At 45.1% G+C, this 20,012-nt stretch overlaps 1 protein-coding gene across 2 annotated transcripts in view; it reads left to right on the forward strand.

The window, feature by feature from the left end:
* The first annotated feature begins 442 nt into the window (after positions 1–442).
* TBC1D8 (TBC1 domain family member 8) overlaps positions 443–20,012 on the forward strand; it is a 48,001-nt gene continuing 28,431 nt past the window's right edge. The window contains exons 1-3 of one of the 2 annotated variants that reach the window (XM_037376891.1): positions 443–634; positions 14,489–14,644; positions 18,968–19,086. In XM_037376891.1, the coding sequence (XP_037232788.1) occupies positions 508–634; positions 14,489–14,644; positions 18,968–19,086 (402 nt within the window). In that variant the 5' untranslated portion in view covers positions 443–507. The remainder of the gene's footprint in view (positions 635–14,488; positions 14,645–18,967; positions 19,087–20,012) is intronic. The other variant, XM_037376890.1, reaches the window with a different exon arrangement.

A 20,012-nucleotide genomic window follows, 5' to 3' on the forward strand; every position in this document is an offset into this window, starting at 1 on the left:
CTCCGGGGCAGGTGTGCACACACCGAGCCGAGTGTGTTGGCACAGGCTGGGCAGCCCTGGGGCCCGACCCTGGCCGCCCGCCGGCGGTGCCTTCCCCGTGCGCAGCGGGTGCCGCGCTGCCGCACGCCAGGCTGCGCTGGGGGGCGCCGGGGGAGCCCCGATGTGCTGCGTGTCGGGCCCGCGGTTCCCCGGGACCCCCGAGGGGGAGAACTGGGACCGTCCTTCCCGCTCTCCTTCCCCCCGGCCAGAGGCCGCCCCCCGCCCGTAGCTGCCCGGCGGCGCGGAGCGGCTCGGATGCCGCACAAAGCCCCCGGCTCGGCGGGGAGGGCGGCCCGCACCCGGGCTCCGCCTCCGGCTCCTCCCCGGCGGTCGGGCCCGCGCCGAGGGAGCCGGAGCCGCGCAGCCCGCGGGGGGCGATGTGACCCGGGGTGCGGCGCGGCGGGGGACGGCCTCGGGGGGAGAGGGCGAGGAGGGGAGAGAGAGGGAGAGACTCCGAGCCGGGGAAAGATGTGGCTGAAGCCTGAGGAGGTGCTGCTGAAAAACGCCTTCAAGCTGTGGGTCACGCAGAAGAGCAGCGGCTACTTCATCCTGCAGCGGCGTCGGGGCCACGGAGACGGCGGCGGCCGCTTCACGGGTACCCGGTGGCGCGGGGGGCTCGGCGGGGCGCCGGGCGGGCCGGGCGGCGGGTCCCCCCCGCCTCCGCGCTGCCCTGCGGGAACTTGGCCGCGCCGGGGGGACCCGCCGGCGGGGCGGGCTGCGGGAGGCGGGAGCGGCCTCTTTGTTCGGCCCGCGGCGGGGCCCCTCGCCGGGCCGGCTCGGCTCGGCACGGCTCGGCACGGCTCGGCTCGGGGGATAGCGCGGAGCGGAGCGGGCGGGCGCGGGGCGCCGCCGGCCCGGGGCATCGCGGCTCCCCCGCCGCGGGCGGTGCGGGGGCTGCTGCCGGCAGGGCCGTGGGGGCGGCCCCGGCGCCCCCCGAGTTGCCTGGGGACCCGCTGCGCGCTGCTGCAGCCTCGAGCACCGCTAAAGCCACTTTTGTTTTTATTTCCCTTCGCTTCCCTCCCGGTGGCTTTCGGCAACGTGACTAACGGCAGGCTGGCAGCCCGCGAGCCGCGGTGCGGAGGTGCCGGGGCTGGGCGGCGGTGGGGGGTGGGTGGGTGCTGGCGGGCGGGGGGGGAGGGGAGGTGCCGGGGGGCTGCTGGCGGCGCCCCGGCCGCGCTGTGTCCCCTCCCCGACCGCCGCCACCCGCGCACCGTGGCAGTTATGTAAGTACGTATAGGACTTCTGGCAGATACATACGTTACGGGGTGTGCGGGGGGTGCCAATTCAGTGCTGTGGATGAGTGGATTCTGACTTATTCTTGCATTAATGATACTACGGCTGATGTGGCTGTATGGAAGGCACGTTGATTCTATGTGGCGCTCCAGGTGCCCGTAGTGAAGGAGGTATACATATGAAGAAGAAGGATCCTGCTGTACCCTCGCGACAGTATAGATCTGCGGGTAACCCCCCCGAGGACGCTGCGTTAAGCTGTGCTCGTGTTGTAGAGTAACCGAGCAAGAAATTTTGGCCAAACTTTTGATTCAAAGGCATCAGCAACAGGATTCAAACAAACGATACTTCGGTAAAATAATAACAGCTTAAGTGTATTCCATGTTAAAAAGCAGATGAGGCTGTCTTGTACCTTGTAAGAATCAGAATTTTTAGTGGTGTCTTATATATGTGGAAGGATGGTCAGGCATTTTCAAAGTCTGTTTTCTACACAGTCAAAGAGTTATGTTACCATGTTTGACATTTATTTTATTAAAACCTTGTGCTTGTGAAGCATTGACCCTTGCCACTCGATAATGCTGCTTTCTGCATTTATTATTTTTTTTTTAAATCAGAGCTTATCCTAGCTGCGGAGTCATAAAGAGTACAAAACTGAACAGTGGCTTGGTAGATCCCATGTTATCAGTGTATTACTAATGAGATGCTAGCCCTGGTAAGGTTAATGGAAGTTTTGCCAGCAAGTTAAATAAATGTTTGCCTTCATATTTTCCCCTGCCCTCCATGTGGAAGTCATAGGCCACTCTTTTGTGATTGTAAGGATGATGTGGATTAATTTTCAAGAGTTAAAAATAGCTGTTTACAGCTGCTTGATTTAGGTCCAGGACAATCATGAGGTTGAGATCCACAAATGTTAACTACTTGTGCCTGAGCTTTCCACAGCAGAGATTTGCCAGCTTATACCAAACAAACTGCTTTTCTCTCTGGTTAAGTTTCAGGTGAATCATTTTGCTGAATCTACAGTACATGGGCTTGCATAAATCTCTTTTGGCCGATAAAGGAAAGCTGCTCCTGTCTCAGGCAACACTGGAACTGTAAATTCTGGCAGTCCCTTAAACCATTTGGAAATGTTTGTATTTAAAAAGGCTTAGAAATTAGAGCCCTAGAACGAAAAATCAAGTGTGGGGGAGCATTAAGCATAGCTGGAGTTAGGCGGCTTAATTTTTTTTCACAGTTTTTACTTGGGATGAGCGAAATGGAGACCTGTACTAAGAAACAGTTGGGCTTTGCTGATGACTGCTTTCAGTGCAAAGTGTACCTCCCGATTCTTGCTTTACGTGACTATAGAGTCTCTTTATTAGTACCTGCCTTTTCCAAACTGACGGATACAAATGGCATTTAAGCACTACCATATTTCAGAGTGTCATCTACGGAGCTGTAAGTTAGAAGATTCTGTTTGTTTTACTGGGGAAGCAAAGCTTAAGCAACAACAATTTCCATATCTGTTTTCTTTTCGCTTTAGTAACTTGAGCGCTGGCCAGTTGCAGTTAAGTTTGGTGGAAAGGTAGAAGTTTCAAAGATGTGAAGATCCTGTACGTGAAAGCAGGTGCCGTGGTGAAAGGGAATGTCACGGCTCCTCCGGTGAGGAGGAGGAGGCTGTGTTAGACCCATGTAGGATCAACAGAACCTTCTTCCCCTTGCCAGAGAGACTTGATTTTGTAAGTAAAGAGTGTAGATGGGGCAGTGGACCACACGTGATGTAATTTGCTTTAAATGGGGTCAAAGGGTGTGATGCCTGAGCTGCCCTTGTGCGTGCGACTGCAACATGGTATTTGCACTGAACCTGTGTAAGGACATCTGCTTTACGGCCCTATTCTCATATTTGCATGTCTTTTTTCTTGTAGGACACTTCTCTCTACTACCAGGGCATTTTATCCATTACAGGAAAGTGAGTTAGCACAGCTGGAGGGTATATTTTATGCGGATTTAATTCCTGAAAGGATGGACTAGAGAAGATCTCTCACACAAAAGTGCTTTTCTTCCGTGTCTACGTTTCTTTGAGTACTGTGTTTCAGTCAGACTCTGAGCAGATGTTTGTAAGAGAGAGACTAGATTTACTACTGTTATTTAATTTGCATCCTAGGGCGGTTACTGAATGCACACTGGGCTTGCAAGCAGCGGTACAAAAAATGATGGAGGCTGTGTTTAACTCTTCATTACCTGAGCAGTGTCATTCTGCTTCCTGAGGGATATGCTTTTCAAATAAATGTTTTAACTTGGCACTTTACCTGGATCTCTACTTGAGAGCTCTGTTGGATCAGAGGCTTAGGAAGGAAATTGTTTTAAAAATACTTTACAGAAATTGAATTATATTTTTTTAACTAGTAACTAATTTTAAGTTATAGTGTCTTAAAAATTATTTAGCTTAGCAATTTCTGTAAGTTCTGTTGTTTTTTTTTTTTGGTTGGTTTTTTTTTCCTAATTGGAGACCTTTTTGGCTGTCCCTACAAAAAGGCCTGTGATCCTTGGTTCTGAGATTATATGTTAATGATAAGCTTGAGATGCCATCAGTAGTCAAAAATACTGACAAATCCTTTATGGTAGAATACTGTAAGGTGGTTTAGCCTGTAAGTGAATCGCTGCTTTCATTTTTATTAGGGAGTGTTGAGAGCTTCATTCCCCTTCCTGTTTGGTTAGATTACTTTTGTGCATTTTGACAGCAAACCTGCTTGTTCTAGGTGGTGTTGGGAATGATTTTGTCACGAGCACTGGGCTGAGAGTAGTTCTTCACTCTTCCCAAGCAGCTAGCTTTGCAGTTGCTGTTTACACAGTACTTCACATTGCGCACTCTTAGTGTATAAAAACCTACTTAGGATTCTTTTAAATACTTGTGAATTTTCCCTTTTATAAATAAGGTTAAATAAAACTTTAAAATGAACTCTTGTTTCAAGCAGCTTTTTGTCTTTACTTTTTGAGATACTACTTTTAACTTGCTTGAAGTAGAACAATAAAACATTGTGTTTTGTGCCTATTTACCCTGTGTTTTTTAATGTAGTTATGATATTTCCCGTTACTGTTCTTCCAGCCTCTGTTTTCAGCTCAGGGCACTTTCCAAGCTGGATGTAGTCTTGTATCATTTGCAACTCGCAGAGGATGAAAATTTTGAGAAGAAATTATTTTTTCCTTCAGCTCATATAAACCTTTACCATTCACAACTTCAAATATATGATAATACACTGGCAAAAAGAAGTATCTTCTGTATATGAATCTGAACCTTATTATTTCTCTAGTAAAAATAAATGTGATAGGCATGATAAATACACTTCTTTGAGCTATATGCCAGTGATTGAAGTAAACTTCCATCTTAGGATTTTATTTTTTCTTTTAAATTAAATTCTTGCAGGGCGGTAACTTTTGAACTGACCTACAGAGCACCTCTTGGTTGTGAATGGAAATCTGACAGGTTAGATGATAAGAGCTCTCTTCCTTGTTTCCCCTTGCCTGGATTTTAATTTTTTAATTTTAGAAAAATGGCTGTTGATAACTCTACATCCTTTTTCTGGAATAAAACCCCAAAAGATCTTTTGCTGCTCTTGCATACTCTCCAGTCCAAACAGTACTGTAATTGTTGTGGCTTTTAGTAGCCCTGTGCATCTCCCAAGGTCTGGGTAAATAATTTTGTAATAGAGTCTATTTCAGAGAAAGGCAGCGAGGGGACCACAGAGGTGGAGGGTTCCCACAACTCAGGTGGGGAATCCATCTAGATTGCCTCTGTTCATTAAATTGTAGCAAGAGAGGGTCACAAATATGATGAAGATTTGGATTTCTAGTACGGATTGTGAATTAGTATTCCCATAAACTTTTACCTTTTGAAAGGGTGAAAGGTAAAATGAGTAGCATATTAATAGAATCATATTAAAAGATGTGGCCCAATGCAGTCTTCAAAACAACTTGCCTTTTCATCTTAAAATACATTCAAGTTACCAAAATAAGTAAGGCTCAATCTGAGCTCTAATTAAAAAAAAATAAAAAAAAGCAGCTTTTTTTAAATTTTATTATAAATGCAGCAGGTTGAGGAGAGGAAGACGCCACAATAATGATGTTAATAAAAGATAGTGGTAATGCTCACTGCGTTTGTGGTGGTGTTTTCTTAAGGAAGAGCTCAGTCTGAAGCCTTGCACAAGGAGAGGGGGAAATCCAAATTCTTTACTGAAATCTTGGACTCTTGTCAAAATGTAATCTAGCCTTGCCCACAACTGGAATTCGGATCGGCAAGGTTTTTTTCCCTTTTATTTTTTTTTTTTTCCTCCTTATGTTGCTGAAACATCTTTTAAGGAGAATGCATCCTTGTAAGCTCTTTCCCAGGAGGGTGGCTTCTCTGTTAGAGCATTCAGCTGGGAGGCATGAGCTGGAAGGAGGGATAGGATTGGGAAGGTCAGAATCCTACCTGCACCCCAGGTACCCCAGTTCCTGACCCCAGAGCCTTCGGAGGTGTGCATGCTGCTCTGGCTCCCTCTGCTTGCCTTCCTGGGGTGGGTGTCCTGCTCCTGAGGCAGGCAATGCTGGGAGGGGTAAGGTGAAAGGTAGGCGCTTGTGTTGAAACGTTAACTTTGGGTTAAATGCTAATATTGAAGGTGGGGATAGACCTGTGCATGGGGAGGGGGGGCTGGGTTGTATCCTCTTAGGGAATGACTACCAGCCTGTGCAACACTAATCCGGGGGAACAGCTATGGTGGGTTTTTATTTTCATGTTGTGGAGGCCACATGGCACAGAAAAAGGCAGCAGAATCACAGAGTGGTTTGGTTTGGTCTGGAAGGAACCTTCAAAGATCATCTAGTTGCAACCCCCCTGCCATGGGCAGGGGCACCTTCCACCAGACCAGGTTTCCCAGAGCCCCATCCAGCCTGGCCTTGAACACCTCCAGGAACAGGGCATCACAGCTTCTCTGGGCAACCTGTTCCAGTCCTCACCATCCTCCTAGGAAAAAAATGTTTTGCTTATAAATTAATTGAGCGGGTCTGTGGTGGCAGAGTTTAAGTAATGCTAGGTTGGTCTCTTCAGTGTTATTTACAGCACCCACCAAAAATAAGAGACTTTGTTACGTTGCCCCAAGCAGTGCCTTGTGTCTGGGTAATTTACAGGACTGCAGCAGTGGCTGGCGTGTCCCACCTTCTTTTTTGTTTTCAGGTGGAAAAGAGTTTCAGGTATTTTCACTTGTAACGTGAGAATCTAAGCATTTGGCTCCATGGCCTTCAGGGCTATAAAAATAGGCTTGGCCTGACCTGGGCTTACGGCAGAGGACTGAGATAGGCAGCTGTGGGAGCTCTGCTGCGGCAGCATGCCTGCCTGGGGAAATGGCCTGTGGGGAGGTGGGAACGAGAAGAAATAATCTGTGCCCCACAGCTCTGGTGCTGTTTCCATCATCCTGGGAGAGCTGGTGCACAGTTTGGCTCACTTCTTTTTCCCTGGTGTGGTTTTTTCCCTCCCCATGCAGTGGTCTGATGCCAGAGCAAGATCTCAGCATCACACCCAGGGATATGGGAGTCACGGGGACCATGGGACACAGCTCTCCACAGTGGAAATGCCCAAACTCTCCTCATTTCTCATGTCCAGCCTCCCTGGAGTGCTGAGACTGAGGAATAACGATTAAACAATCTGTTTTAATTTGTTTCTGCATGCCAGATTAAAAAACACACCAACAAACCAACAGAAACCAATTTACCTAGTGGCAGTGTTTGATCTGGCAAAGCCAATGTTGGAAGTAGTTAAAGGGCTTGAATGTTGATATTTCCCTTGGAGCCTTAGGTCTTCAGGCTGGGATCTAATGTTGTCTGTGCTTATCTTCAAGTGTGGTGAACCATTATCGTTACAAAGGAAACACAGCCTTCCTACAGCCCTTGGAGGAGTCCTCCTTCATCCTTCTTCTTAGGTACTTGCCCAAATGAGCTCTGCAACTTTTTTTTTTTTGGCGGGGGAAGCCTAATAAGAAACACTCATGGGTGCTGTATTGCATCAAAACCTGTTTATATAATTTTGCAGAATTCAGCAAAGCCAGTGTGGCTGGTGTAAAGCCAAGACATTGAACTCGTGTCACTAGTGGTCCTGCATAATCAGTTATAATCACTGTTCTTATCCAGCAAAAAACGTGGGTTTTAGGGAGGCCTGAGTGAAGGTAACAACCTCTTAAACATCTTGAGTTTTGAACTTTTAGAGAAATAAATCAAGATGGTATGAAAGACCTAGAGATGTCCCCAGACATTTACTCTGGGGGCCACCACTGGCCAGCAGTAACTTGATGCCCAGTGCCATTGGCTGTATCACACCTTGGTGTGGCTCAGAAGCCTCCACCCACACCTTTAAATGCCTCGTGTCTGTGGGATGAGCGGTGCTCTCTGGCTGGGCTGTAAGAGGTGAGGGTGAAGGCAGCAGTGGTCTTCAGCGTGTCTCAGCTCCGAGTCTCGCCTTGGGCCAGCCATGGGGTTGTGTTCACCAGGTAGGGCTCCTATGTGGCAGGGTGGCTGAGGTCAGGTGGGAGACAGCTTCATTACCCTCCCATCCCTCTCTCAGCAAGGACGTTGTTCCTAGGGAGAACTTCTGAGATACCTTGCAGAGCCAGGCGAGCACTCCCTGATATTTGGTGCCATCCCAGGAGTGCCCTTTTGGCAGGCCGAGTTTATCCTGATGGGTGTGAAAACCGCCTTTCTGCTCCAGCTGGAGCGCACGGATCGTGGGTGGCCGGGGAACGGGGACATCCACGTGTCCCTCCCTGTGGTCTGCCTGGTCGTGGGCTGTTGGCTCAGGCAGTTTGCTTGTCTCCTCTGGCGCGGCTAATTGCTGCCCACCATGGCTATTGTGAGACTCTCATTGTTTGCAAATCATTGCGAGATGGCGGGAACTGCGTGAAGAAGTGTAATTAGGATTCAGGGTATGGAATGCCTCTCTGCCTCAAAGAGCTGAAATTAATTCTACTTTACTGAAGCTGTTAGTTCAATCTTGCTGTCCTAAAAAGACCCCAACTTTATTTTTACGACCGTCTTGAATTGCTTGATTTGCTCTTTTCTCCCAATTCACATGCCTGAGCAGCTTAGAGTGCCTCTTGCAGCTATCAGTTCTTGCAAAACTGCATCCACTGGAAAGCAACCTGCACTGTTTGCTCCTTCTGCTGCCTAGCAAGAGCTTTCTCCTTTTGGGTGAAGTACTGGCTTTGGCAGACTGCTGCTTTGGCTTCCTGGGCTTGTTTTTCTTTCAGCCCCCAGCTTTCTAATGGCAGAGCAGAAGCAGTGAACAGCAGTGAGCTCCGGAGGATGAATTCAGAGCCATGCTTTACGTGGCTTTGTACTGGAGTGAGAGCCTGGCAGGATGCTGTCTGTAATCATAAATCCCTCAGTTTTGTGGTTGTGTCTTAGAAAAATAACCTAGTCTGATTGGGGGGGGGGGGGGAAGAAAGGGTATGAGTGTTTAAAAAAAGGCTTTGGCATGATACAGGTGAGCGTAGCCACCATCTGCTCTTCTGCATGGCTCTGCAGAGTAGCCACTGAGCAGTCCCTGCGGTCCCCAGAGCCAGTGCAGTGCCACCACCTCCCTGACTTCGGCAGTGCCTGCGGCCACGAGCAGCCTCAGCTTTGGAGGAGCTGAGCATATTGGCAAACTGGTTTGGATTCAGGTACTGTGAGGGTCCTCTGCCCATTTTCCCAGAAGGGCTCAGTGTGGCAGGCATTCTTAAGGCAGGCCTTGCTGCACATCTGTCCAGCTGTGCTGGTCTCAGGTGCAATGGAAACCTCAGGTCTTTTTTTTCCTGAGTAGTCCAAGGAGATGTGGAAGGACAGTTCTCTCTTGGCTTCAAACTTGCGCAGTGGTCAGTTTGCTTGTACGGTGGCTAAGCTGGAGGCATAGGCTGGACTCTTTTCCTCTATGTGACCCCTTTGGTTTTGGGAGAGCGGTTTTGGGGGGGTTCAGGGCTGCGGCACATGGATGGGAGGAGGTGCCTCCGTGGGTGCATCTGGCCTGCTGCTCCCCGGGTGTTAAATCAGAATTTCTTACCAGCTAATTGCAGACACTGCATATGGTTGCTTCTTTGAACTACATTGACCTTCACTCCCTGCTTTGTAATGAATTTATGAGTTTGCATTAAACAAAAGATTCTGGCTGTGGTGACCTGATGTCTTATTTAAAAACAAAGTGAAACTAGAAGGGTAATGGGGCTCGGTATTGCGGTGCTGCAGGCGCTCTTGTCACTTAGCCTTTTAACTCTCCTTCCCCCACGCCAGTAGCTGCTTTGGCCTTTTTTCTTTCTGTTTTATTTTTGAGGATTTTATCAATTTATTGGTCCCAGACTCCTAAGTGATCAGTCCAAGTCCTTCTGCCTTGCAGCACGGCTTAGCTGCCAAAGTGACCATACTGTTTATGGGAAGGCATTGGAGTCGTTCTGAAAAAATTCCCTTTAAGGCCTTTAAGAGAGGATGGAGGTGAGCAGAAATTGTCTTGCTCTATGTAGAGGGGGTCTTAATTCATGTGATGGTGATCCAGGCATAATTGTTAGTGCTTCAGACTGTCTCTTGAGTATTATCCTAAAAGATGGAAGTAATAGATAGTTTTTCAGTTTCGGTTTTTAGTTTGAGTTCAGCTTTAATCAACTTCTGCCCAGTGTTTCAGAAGTTTAACAGAATTTTTGAAATACCACGTGGATAATTAAGACTGATCCGGGAAAGGAGCCTGCATTCTTTAGTTTGAAAGATAGGGTATGTTTAGTAGAAATTGGTGTTAGATTAACCTACTGTAAACATGTTCCTTTTTCTAGATTAGTTATGAACAGGGATAACTTGTAATGGGATCTTTTGTCTCTCTGTGGGCATATAAGGAACCATGTCTTTAAAGGTGGAGGGTGGTGCACTTGTGGCATTTCATTTCAGAACTTGATTGTTATAAAATATCCTTGACTTTTTTTTTCTGTGAAGAACGCTCAACAGGTTCATTGTGCATGATGTCATGTTTGCATCCCATTTGATTACAGATTGACCTCTGTAAAGGGCAGACGTTCCCTACCTGTTGCAGAATTTGAAATGGTTCCGGGCTTATTTTTATACTTTGATTTATTTGTGGTAATGTATCTGAAATATGTGTGTACATTTGATAAAAATGGACTTGCAATTGGAAGTACAAGAGTCGTGTTTTACTTAGAGGTATTCCAATTTTACAGTACTCAAGCAATAAAATATGCACAAAAGTAGATGTGAAATGAAACAAAAATTACCAAGTAAGGTGTGGGATTTGTGGCAAGTTTTTCAGATTTGTTTTATAGACTTCTGAAAAAAACATAGGTAGATGTTCCCTCTACCTGAAATCCAGCTTCCAGCTAAAGTGATCAGATTTATTGAGGAGAAGCATATAATTTCAGTAGAAGCATGTCTTTTCCTACTTCTTCTGTCCTCTCCTCTGTATTTGTCCAAAGTGTACGTTACACCTGAAACTTGCATCTGAATTTTAGCCTGGGAATACTCTTTCTGCATGAAGTAACCGGTACCTTTTGAGGAGCCTGCAGTGTTCTGTCAGTGGTCATTAGCAGAAGGCTTTGCAGACCTGCAGCTTTCCTCAGTGCAGTTACTGTACACTGAACCACTTTCCTGAAATACTTCTGCATCTTGGGAGGTCAAAAAGCAGACGAGAAGTTGGTGGAGTGGCTTGTTAAAGGGAAAGAGGTACTCTGAATTTTAAGTTCCTCCCCCAAATCTTGTCCCGTATAGATTAAAAAGAAAAAAAGCACAGGAATTTTGGGAAGGGAACAAGTGTGGCAGTTCCTCTCTCTTTTCCCCCTTCTGCTTCTGTTTCCTTTTAATTTTTGACTGTCCTGTGGTATAAATGGCTTCGCTGTTGCCCGTGAAATGGAAGAGGTCTGCTGCATCCTAACTGAAGGCTTGCTAATGCATCAACATGGGAGCCAGAGACCCTCTATATAATTTATATGTACCTGAGGGCCTTTTGTTTTATGGACAGAACCAGTTTTCTAAGAGACCCTTCCATGGAAAAGGCTGTTAGGATGTGTTATCAGAAAGGTGCTTTCTCACAAGCTAGGTGTTTTTCAAAACATGTTTCAGAATCAGTGTAAGTTTCTTGTTTGTTTGTTGGTTCAAAGATTTTTAGGTTGTTTATTTTTCCATGCTTCAGTGAGAATCATAACACAAGTGTTACCATTGGTAAGTTACCCCAGATGAGAATGAGGCAATTCACACTGGAAAATTTTTTCTTCTAATTTTAGCGATTTTCATGCTGCTGCAGTTTCAACTAAATTATCTTATTAGATCTGAGTGTATTTATTAGTGTTGAATCCTTTCCATGCTCCTGCAAATGCACTCTTAGGAGTTCCCTTTCCCCCACCTGTCTGCCTCTGTCAGTCTCTCCTTTATTTTTCAGCACTTAAGCATCAGCTTCACGGGCAGCCGAGCCACTGCAGATGTACAGGTGCTAAACCACGGTCCCGGGGTCCTGCCAAACAAGGTTACTGCTCCGTGTTTGACAGGAGAAAATTAACAAGGTGAAGGGAGGGACTGGCGCTTGGTCGACTTCAGCAGTGCTCGCTTTTATTGTCCCCCGCTGCCCACACATCCCTTCTGGAGCGACCCCACCGCAAAGCCTCCTGGCAGAGGTGGGACAGGATGGTGTCGTCCCCCCCGTCAGCCATCGCATTGGCTTTGCATGGCTGAGGCATGGGGTTGCTGTGCTCCTGTGAAGCCCTTGTAGTGGGGGCCAGGCCACTGGGCTTGGTTCTGGCAGCTATCCTGATGACCACGCTCTTTTTTTAATTCTCTTCGATTCTTAGTTCTGGCTCCTCTTCATCATCCTTAGTTGGTATTTTAGCTGTGGGTAGTTCAGACAAGGGAGGTAATTTTTTCTTTTGCACAGCTGAAGGAGGAATTTTTTTCTTTTTGATAGTTCGTAAGCAAAATGGGAATTGTAAGCAGAAGTGAATAGTGAGAAGAGGAATTGGTTTCTCTGGTCACATTCAGGAACAGAAAAGGGAATTAATTTTGCACAAGCTAGGAAGTAAAAACAAAGTTTTGCAGCTACTTCTGTCCTTTCATGCATTTTTTAATGACTTCTGAAAAAAAAATATTTCATAAATCAGATGTTCATTAAGCGTCCTTTTGCGATTTCGGTAGCACTTACTGTTAGCTGGCTTTATTCCATGACTTTAATGAAATGAAAAAGAAATGTTCCTCTTAGATCTATCATCGGGGGAAAACATGCACAGCACTTCGTAAGTTTCTTTTTCTCTTTCTTTTTCTTTCTTGTAATGTCTCAAGTCTTTTGACATTTGAAAGTTAAACCCTATTTTTGTTTTCTGCATCATTTGATGCTATCTTACTGGCTTTCATCCAGCTGTTTTGAAGACTGCACACTGAAGTCAGTGCTCTGTATACTCTGAGCACAGGTAATTCACTACCTTTTGTACGTGGATGAATTTTTGTCTTTTTTCTTGCAGTTACAGGAAAGCATTTAGCATTTTCTGATATTATACGTATTATTGGTCTCCAAATTCAGGTCTCCATTTTAAATAGATTGGTGTAATATCTGGACGTAGCTGAGAAGCAAACTGGTGCTGAGTAATATCTCGCCATACAGTTTTAAAACTTATTGTGTCCAGCTTCTGCTTGGCTTTGAAAGCATCCTTGGTGGTATGTGTGTGAATCCAAGGAGGAAGTACTTGAGGTAATTTTCTTTGCTCTCAGAAGGTTTTTGATGCTGTTCCATGTGAGCTTCTTGCACCTTCTAGATCAGAAAGCGGTTACACTGCTGCTTTGTTGTGCTGTACTCTAATTAGCCCTGGTTTGTTGTCTAAGTGAGAAGGCATTTCAGATGAGGACTTAGTAGGTCTCATTTTATTGTTTCCATTAATCACTTAGGTGATGGACTGGAGAATGCAATTATAAAAGCTGCACGTGGTGCCAAGGGTTGGCAAAACTTGTGGAGGCTGAGAATAGTTCCTTCTGTGTTGCATTAATGATGAAGAAATACAACAGGTTGGAAGAATTACATGTGCAAAGGGAAAATGTGGTACTGCAGAAAACTTCCTAGATACTCTCGTGATATAAACAGACATGGTAAAGCCGTTCCTTGCTGTCTGCCATCCTTCTCTGTAGGAGGCTGTGTCTCTGCAGGACATACAGTATAAGGGAACTGAATATAAAGTTGTTCCTGAATTGCTGTTTGTGTAGGTACCATAAACCAATTCTGAGTTGCTTTAATATGCCAGCTTGCAAAGCATGGCATTTGGATAACTTTTTCACACACAACTTGGTTCCACCTGCTGAGGCAGGGCGTACTGAGGAAGGCCAGCGACTGTAGCTGGCCTGCAGATGGGGAGGTCTTTTTGGGGGCAGCAATTGCTCCAGCTCTCCAACTGTATTTATGTCAAGTGCCGATTTACAGTGGGATACTGCTGCAAGCTTTCTTGAATAAGGTGGTGTGTATGCAAGGTACAGGAGGTGATTTTCCACTCCTCTTATGGCTGAGACTTCATTAGTAGTGAGCATCATGTCTGGTTTGGGCTGTCACACTTACAGATAAGTTGGAGAGATTCCAATTTAAGCTCAAAAACAGTGATCTGTTTGAAGGATATGACCCATAAGGAAGAAATGAGGTGATTGGGATTTCTTTAGGAAAAGAAATCATTAAAGGGTGGGCAACCATGATGACTTTTTCAGTATGTCAAGCGTTAACAGCAAAAATGCCTGTGGCCAATTACTCTCTGTGTTCTGGGGAGCAGGATTAATTTCCAGCAAGAAAGTTCAAGATTGTGGTGGTTGACTATGAAAATAGTGGAAGAGGCTAGCTGGGGAAGCTGTTGCATCTTGGTGGTGGGAGGTTTTGAAGAACAGGTTAGACAAACACCACTTAGGGCATAGGTGTATTTATCCAGCTTCAGAGCGGGGCTGGAACAGTAACTTCTTAAGGTGCCCCCAGGTCTTTCCACTTCAAGTTCTGCGGTTGTATGCATGTATATATGAGGCAAAACTGGAAATGCAAAGAACTTGATACGCTTTTGATCTTCTAATCCGGTTTGCCTTTCGCATTTTGAGCATCTGTAAATCACAGCATAAAATAGGGGAAGAATTGTTATTGTTATGTTCTGTATTTTAATTTTACAGCTCTAGATGTGAAAAGACTTGCAGGCTACAGAAGTGAAAGTTGGCACTAATTTTCTTTTGCCCCCCTTTTTCTTTGCAGGTCGCTTGGTTGGTGCCCTGGACGCTGTGTTAGACTCTAATGCACGTGTTGCTCCGTTTCGAATTTTACTCCAAGTTCCAGGCTCACAGGTTTACTCTGCCATTGCATGTGGTGAGTTATTGAACGGATCAGAAGTTTACTGGGCCGTAGCTATTGGTGAGTCACAGACGGAAAACCCCAAACCGATTCTGAGCATGGTCAGTGTCTGCATGTCCAAGAAGCTCAAGGTAACCCCAACTAGTAGTGTGTGCGTGGAAAGCTATTGCCTATAGCTCATTTAACAACCAAATTAACCTCTGGTTAAAATCCCAGATAGGAATTATGAAGAAGTGTTAACTAGGAACATTACATTTCTATAGAAAGCTTGTTTAGCCTGAGGGTGTTTTGTGTTAATTTTTTGTCTCTTGCTAAGTAGTGTGGTTCTGTTTATATGCATTTCTTTTCCTACAGTAGTAATAGTTCCTTACAGCAAGAAGCTCCTTAGTCTAGCCTTTCGCTAGTCTAGTCTTCCACTTTCTTACCGTGAAATGTCTTATGACTCTTGGTTATAATGAAATATAACTGGAACATTTGGAAGGTGCTATATGATTTAGGAAGTAAAGTTGTCAGGGGGGAATGTCTAAGTGCCTGGTCTGTTGTGCACTAATCCCTTTTGCAGTGTTTCTGCAACCTCTGAAGGTCGAGCTCATCTTCAGGAAAGTGATAACGATGTGAATTGCAGCAGCCTTGCTGGGGCACAGTAAAGGCCATCTGAATGTGCTTGTTCCATTCACCCTGTTCTTGCTTGGCCAGTGTGCCCGGCTGTTCTCATCCCTTCTGCTCCAGTCTGTAAAATCCTAGCATTGCAACTTACGGCAGGTTTTCCTTTGGGAATGCTTTGAAGCTGCTCCAGCGGAGGTTTAGACTGGACATGAGGAGGCATTTCTTTACTGAGAGGGTGGTCCAACACTGGAACGGGCTTCCTGGAGAGGTAGTTGATGCCCCAAGTCTGTCAGTGTTAAGAGGCATTTTGGACAGTGTCCTTAATAACGTGCTTTAACTTTTGGTCAGCCCTGAATTGGTCAGGCAGTTGGACTAGGTGATAGTTGTAGGTCCCTTCCAACTGAAAATATTCTGTTATAATTCTGTTCTGTTCCTTTCTTTTAGGGATCAACCCATTAAATAGTTAGTTAATGTAAGTGTTGACATGTTGTTAATGGTGTTTGATGTAATAGTCCCTTAAATAAAAAGGGGCGATCTATATGTTTGCCCCCCTTCCTCTGTACAAGCTCATTCAGCATTTCTTCCTTGGTTCAGCAGAGAACCCTCTGCATGTTCTCCATTAACACTGGGAATTTTCCCCTGCGCCAGATGCGTGTGAAGAAGCTTGCGTGAAGTGTGTGCTGGTTTTGTTGTAGCTCGGTTTTCTTCATTTTGCAATTGCTTTATGCTTTATATCCCGACCCCCTCCTTTTTATATTTAAATAATGCCATCTTATGGAGAAATTTAAAAGCTTCATGCTATTACAGTCCTTTGATGAAGCCAGGTAGCTTTCACTGGAAAAGTAAGCTCAGTGTTGCTGTCATGGGCTTCTTGATCATTTGAATATATGTAATACTCCTTTCTGGGGCTGATCCTTGCCCTGTCCACACTCTTACTGCCCACAGTGGGTTTTTTTTTTTCGTATTGGCGAAACTATAAATAAAAACCATGCCTGGTTGGAATGGTTAAGGATTTTGCTGAGATAAACTTAGTTGATTGATGTTTTCTAAAATTCTGTTTGGCTCTTCTGAATGGATGCTCAACCCTGAGAAAATGAGATTTATAGTAACAGCAGAAAGCAGAGGGCTCTGTTTTGCATGCTGCGTGGGTAGGACATAGGCAGTTGCCAGAGCTGCACAGGAATGAAGAACCATGGTAGCAGAAGTTGTTTCTGAATAATATCACTGCTGTGAAACCCTGACGTGAGTGTCCAGGGGAGAGCTGGCGCTGGCAGTAGGAATCGGAGGAACAGCATCACCCAGCTCTTTTCTTAGAAAGCGGGAGGACTTTCCCTGAGCAGAAGCGGCTGTCGCTGTTTGCCCAGCTCTGCCCTGTCTGAGCGAGGTGCTTCACTCAAACATGACGTTAAGCGTTTTGTTACAGGATTTGGAAGGAGCGGTGAGTCAAATTAAGGTTTCTGCTGTATAGCAAGGACAAGGAGCAGCTGCAGAAGTTCCTTCCCATCTCCTGGTGTAACTTCATTAGGGGTAGCCATCATGTCATTAGGCAGCTAATTAAAATGACATTTTTTAATTGTATGTTGGCAGTCCTCTGTTCCAGGAGCTGTAAGGCTTAAATGGGAATATATGCATAAAGGTCAGATCTGTGTTGGAGACTTCTGCAAATCTCTGAGGGCTGCTAGGAAGTCTGATCCCTGCCCAGCACGGCTGTTCTGGCAGAGGTGTTTTAATCCAGATGGTTAATCATGTTGTACCAGTGCAGGGGAGAAAAAAAGGCTGACCTCAGCCCCAGTGTAGAGCCACTTATGATTTTTCATTTCAGAAGGCTTGTAGGCAAAACAGAAACTAGTCCCAGTCAAGAGAAGTAGCTTTTGGGAAAGGGAGCACAAAGGGATTGGTGAGAAGTGGGTTTAAAGAAGAGATTATGAGGAGTGACGCTGTAGTGAGACTAAATATACATTTGGCACAGGCACACGAAGAAGGTGGGTAAAAAGCAGAATAAAATGTGGTGCAGAGCATCGGCACAGGACGAGGAATAAGGAAGAGATTGGTAATGCTTTGTGCAAATCACAGGACAACTTTAAGCCATGAAATGGAAATTAGAAATAAAGATGGGACCCGAAGAGCTGCGGTCTTGGGCTGACCAAATGAAAGGGACAAAGAGATCTTTAAGTATTTGAGCAGAATCCCTAAAGATACCTAAAGGCATCAGGAAAAGTTTCAGTATCCCCCATGGGAGACAGCCACTGCTAAAGCCCAGGCTCAGAGCAGGCTGAGCAGTGTGGATGCTGCTGTGAAAGGCATCTTGCTCATAGCTTATTTCACAAGAGGCAGCCCACCAGCTCTCCCATATGGTTGGTATCTTCTAGGTTACTCAGAAATAAAACTTCAACTCAGTATTTGCTTTGTGCAGCCATTCAGTATAAAGTGACTGTATCTCTTAATTAAAATAAAAAATAAAATAAAAATAAAAATAAAAAAAAACCTTCTTAACCAATGATACAACTTGGTTTCTTTACCTAAAAGGCATTTAAGTGCCTCTTCTTTTGTGATTTTTATTTTTTTTTTATTTAACCTTGATTAATGATATTTATGAAGTTCCATCACAAGACCTTCCTGTCAAGGAAGTTAAAGCTTGGAAAGTTTCCCTGCCAGTTGGCATTCTGCATGGAAAACGGAGCAGAGGAAAGTGGAAAATCTTAGCTAAATTTATCATTTTTTTGTTTTGAGGCAACATGATGCCTCTCTAATGGACACACAAATTAAATCTTGAGATAATGGGTCTTCTATTTTAGATTAATTTTATTATTATATTCGTCTGTGATTTGTATGTCTCGTACATTGAACTACTTCTTTCTTCCACCAGCAAGGCATTAGGAAAAGCAACTTTTGGTGCCTTTACTTTTTTACTGATAATATTTAATCACTGACCAGTAAGACCTGGAGGGGCCAGGTTTTTACCTGATTGCCCTGTGTGTTGCCCATCTTGCTCTGACTTCTCTGCCATTGTGTCTTGCAGTGACAGTTCAGTCTCAGGCAGAAAGAACCAAAACAAATAGGTGGTAACTGAAATATTATTTCTGCAGTTACATTTAAAACAACAACAGCGAAACCATCAAGTAAGTCCTTAGAGAGGGAAGCCTTAAAGATTTGAAAATCTGTCTTTGTCAGAGATTTGTTGTTCACTGTATTTCTTCCCTAAACTGCAGAAATGTTCTTGTAGACCTTTTAGGTGTTGCTGAACCAAACTTTTATTTTTAGGTACTTTAATTATTATAGAGAGCTTTTCAAATAGGATGCAGACTGTGACCATGTGTGTTCCTCTCAGAGGGTGTGCATGTGGGATGTGCGTACGGAGGGAGGGAGAAAGGAAGATCAGGGACTTCTGGGAACAGGATGTAAATTAAAGGTTTCCAGTGGCTGCTTAAGGGTCGTCATGTCAAAATAAGCCACAGTCTAGCAGCTGAGGGTGACTTTCTGTTCTGCTTGTTCTTTCTGCTTTGACTTTTAATGCAGCATTTGCTGGCTGAGAGTGTTTGAGAAGATAAAACTAAAAGCACTAAAACTAATTCTCTAAAACAATGAGGTTTTTGTTTTTCTTTAACTATACTGCTATGGGCGAGACCTTTTTGACCTGTGTGCTACCAAGAATTTTGAGGTTGAAAGTGCAGTTTCTCATAATAAATTTATGAAATAGTGTGTTTTAGGGTTTTTTTTTCTTCCTTTCAATTTTATTTTGTAGGATGAGTTTCAATACACTGCTTTTTGCTTTTCTAGGTGCCACTGCAGAGGAGATAAACCAGCACTGGGAATGGCTGGAGCAAAACTTGCTCCATACTTTGTCTGTGTTTGACAATAAAGAAGATATTGTTAGTTTTGTGAAAGGGAAAGTGAAGGTAAGGAAACTGTCTTACTTTCACCCTTTCCTGCCTGATTACGTGTGGTTTATTAGAAATAATGTTGTGAAGTTGTTGTCATCATTCATATTTGGTTTTGTCCATCTAAACATTGTTTATTGTTTTTCTGTGTGGCACTTGCACCTGATGTGGCCAGCATCTGCGTGCCTTTACTCACATTCCCTTGGAGACATCTTGAAACCAAAGTATCTAATTTAATCTTTATCTGACCTGTCCTTTCCCAGCTTCACTGTTCTCTTACCTGTGATGTGCAGCTGAGCTTTCTTCAGCATCTGCTTTCCACCTCTTGAAAACTTTGTTAAATACCTTCCCTTACTATATCTCAGCTTTTCCTCCTTACTGTGTATCTCCTCCTATCTCCTGTGTTTTTCCTAGCTTTACCCCATCAGTTCGGTACTGCTGTCCCTCCTGGTGGGGCTCAGAGGTGTCAGCAGGTGGGTAGCCACGGTGCCCGGATCTGCTGGCAGCAGTATGACTGCAGCTGACAACGCAGTCCCTGCAGCACAAGGACAGGGGACAAGGCCCTTGTGCAATGGCACCTGCATCATAAGGATCTGGCACGGAGACTGCCGGTGGCTTTGTAGGATGTGGGAGTCATGGCTGGGCTGCAGTGAAGGTGTTGACTGGCCACAGGGTTGCAGAAATGAGCATCCTTTTGGAAGGCTAAAGAATTTTAAAATTAAAGGAATTTGGTGACTGAAGACCAGATTTAAAATAATGATGGCACATATGGTAGAACTTAGAAAGCCTGGTGTCCTGAGCTCTGCTTCTAGTAAAATACACACTCTTGAGAGGAGCTCGGTGATGGCTGGTGGGGGCATGGGTCTGCTGATGACTGCTGTACCTCAGGTCCTGCTGCAAGCTTTCATTTGCTTAAGAGTTCTAGTGAGGTGCTCTTCACCCCA

The sequence above is a fragment of the Falco rusticolus genome, chromosome 2, assembly GCF_015220075.1.
Source record: "Falco rusticolus isolate bFalRus1 chromosome 2, bFalRus1.pri, whole genome shotgun sequence".
NCBI classification, from domain to species: domain Eukaryota; kingdom Metazoa; phylum Chordata; class Aves; order Falconiformes; family Falconidae; genus Falco; species Falco rusticolus.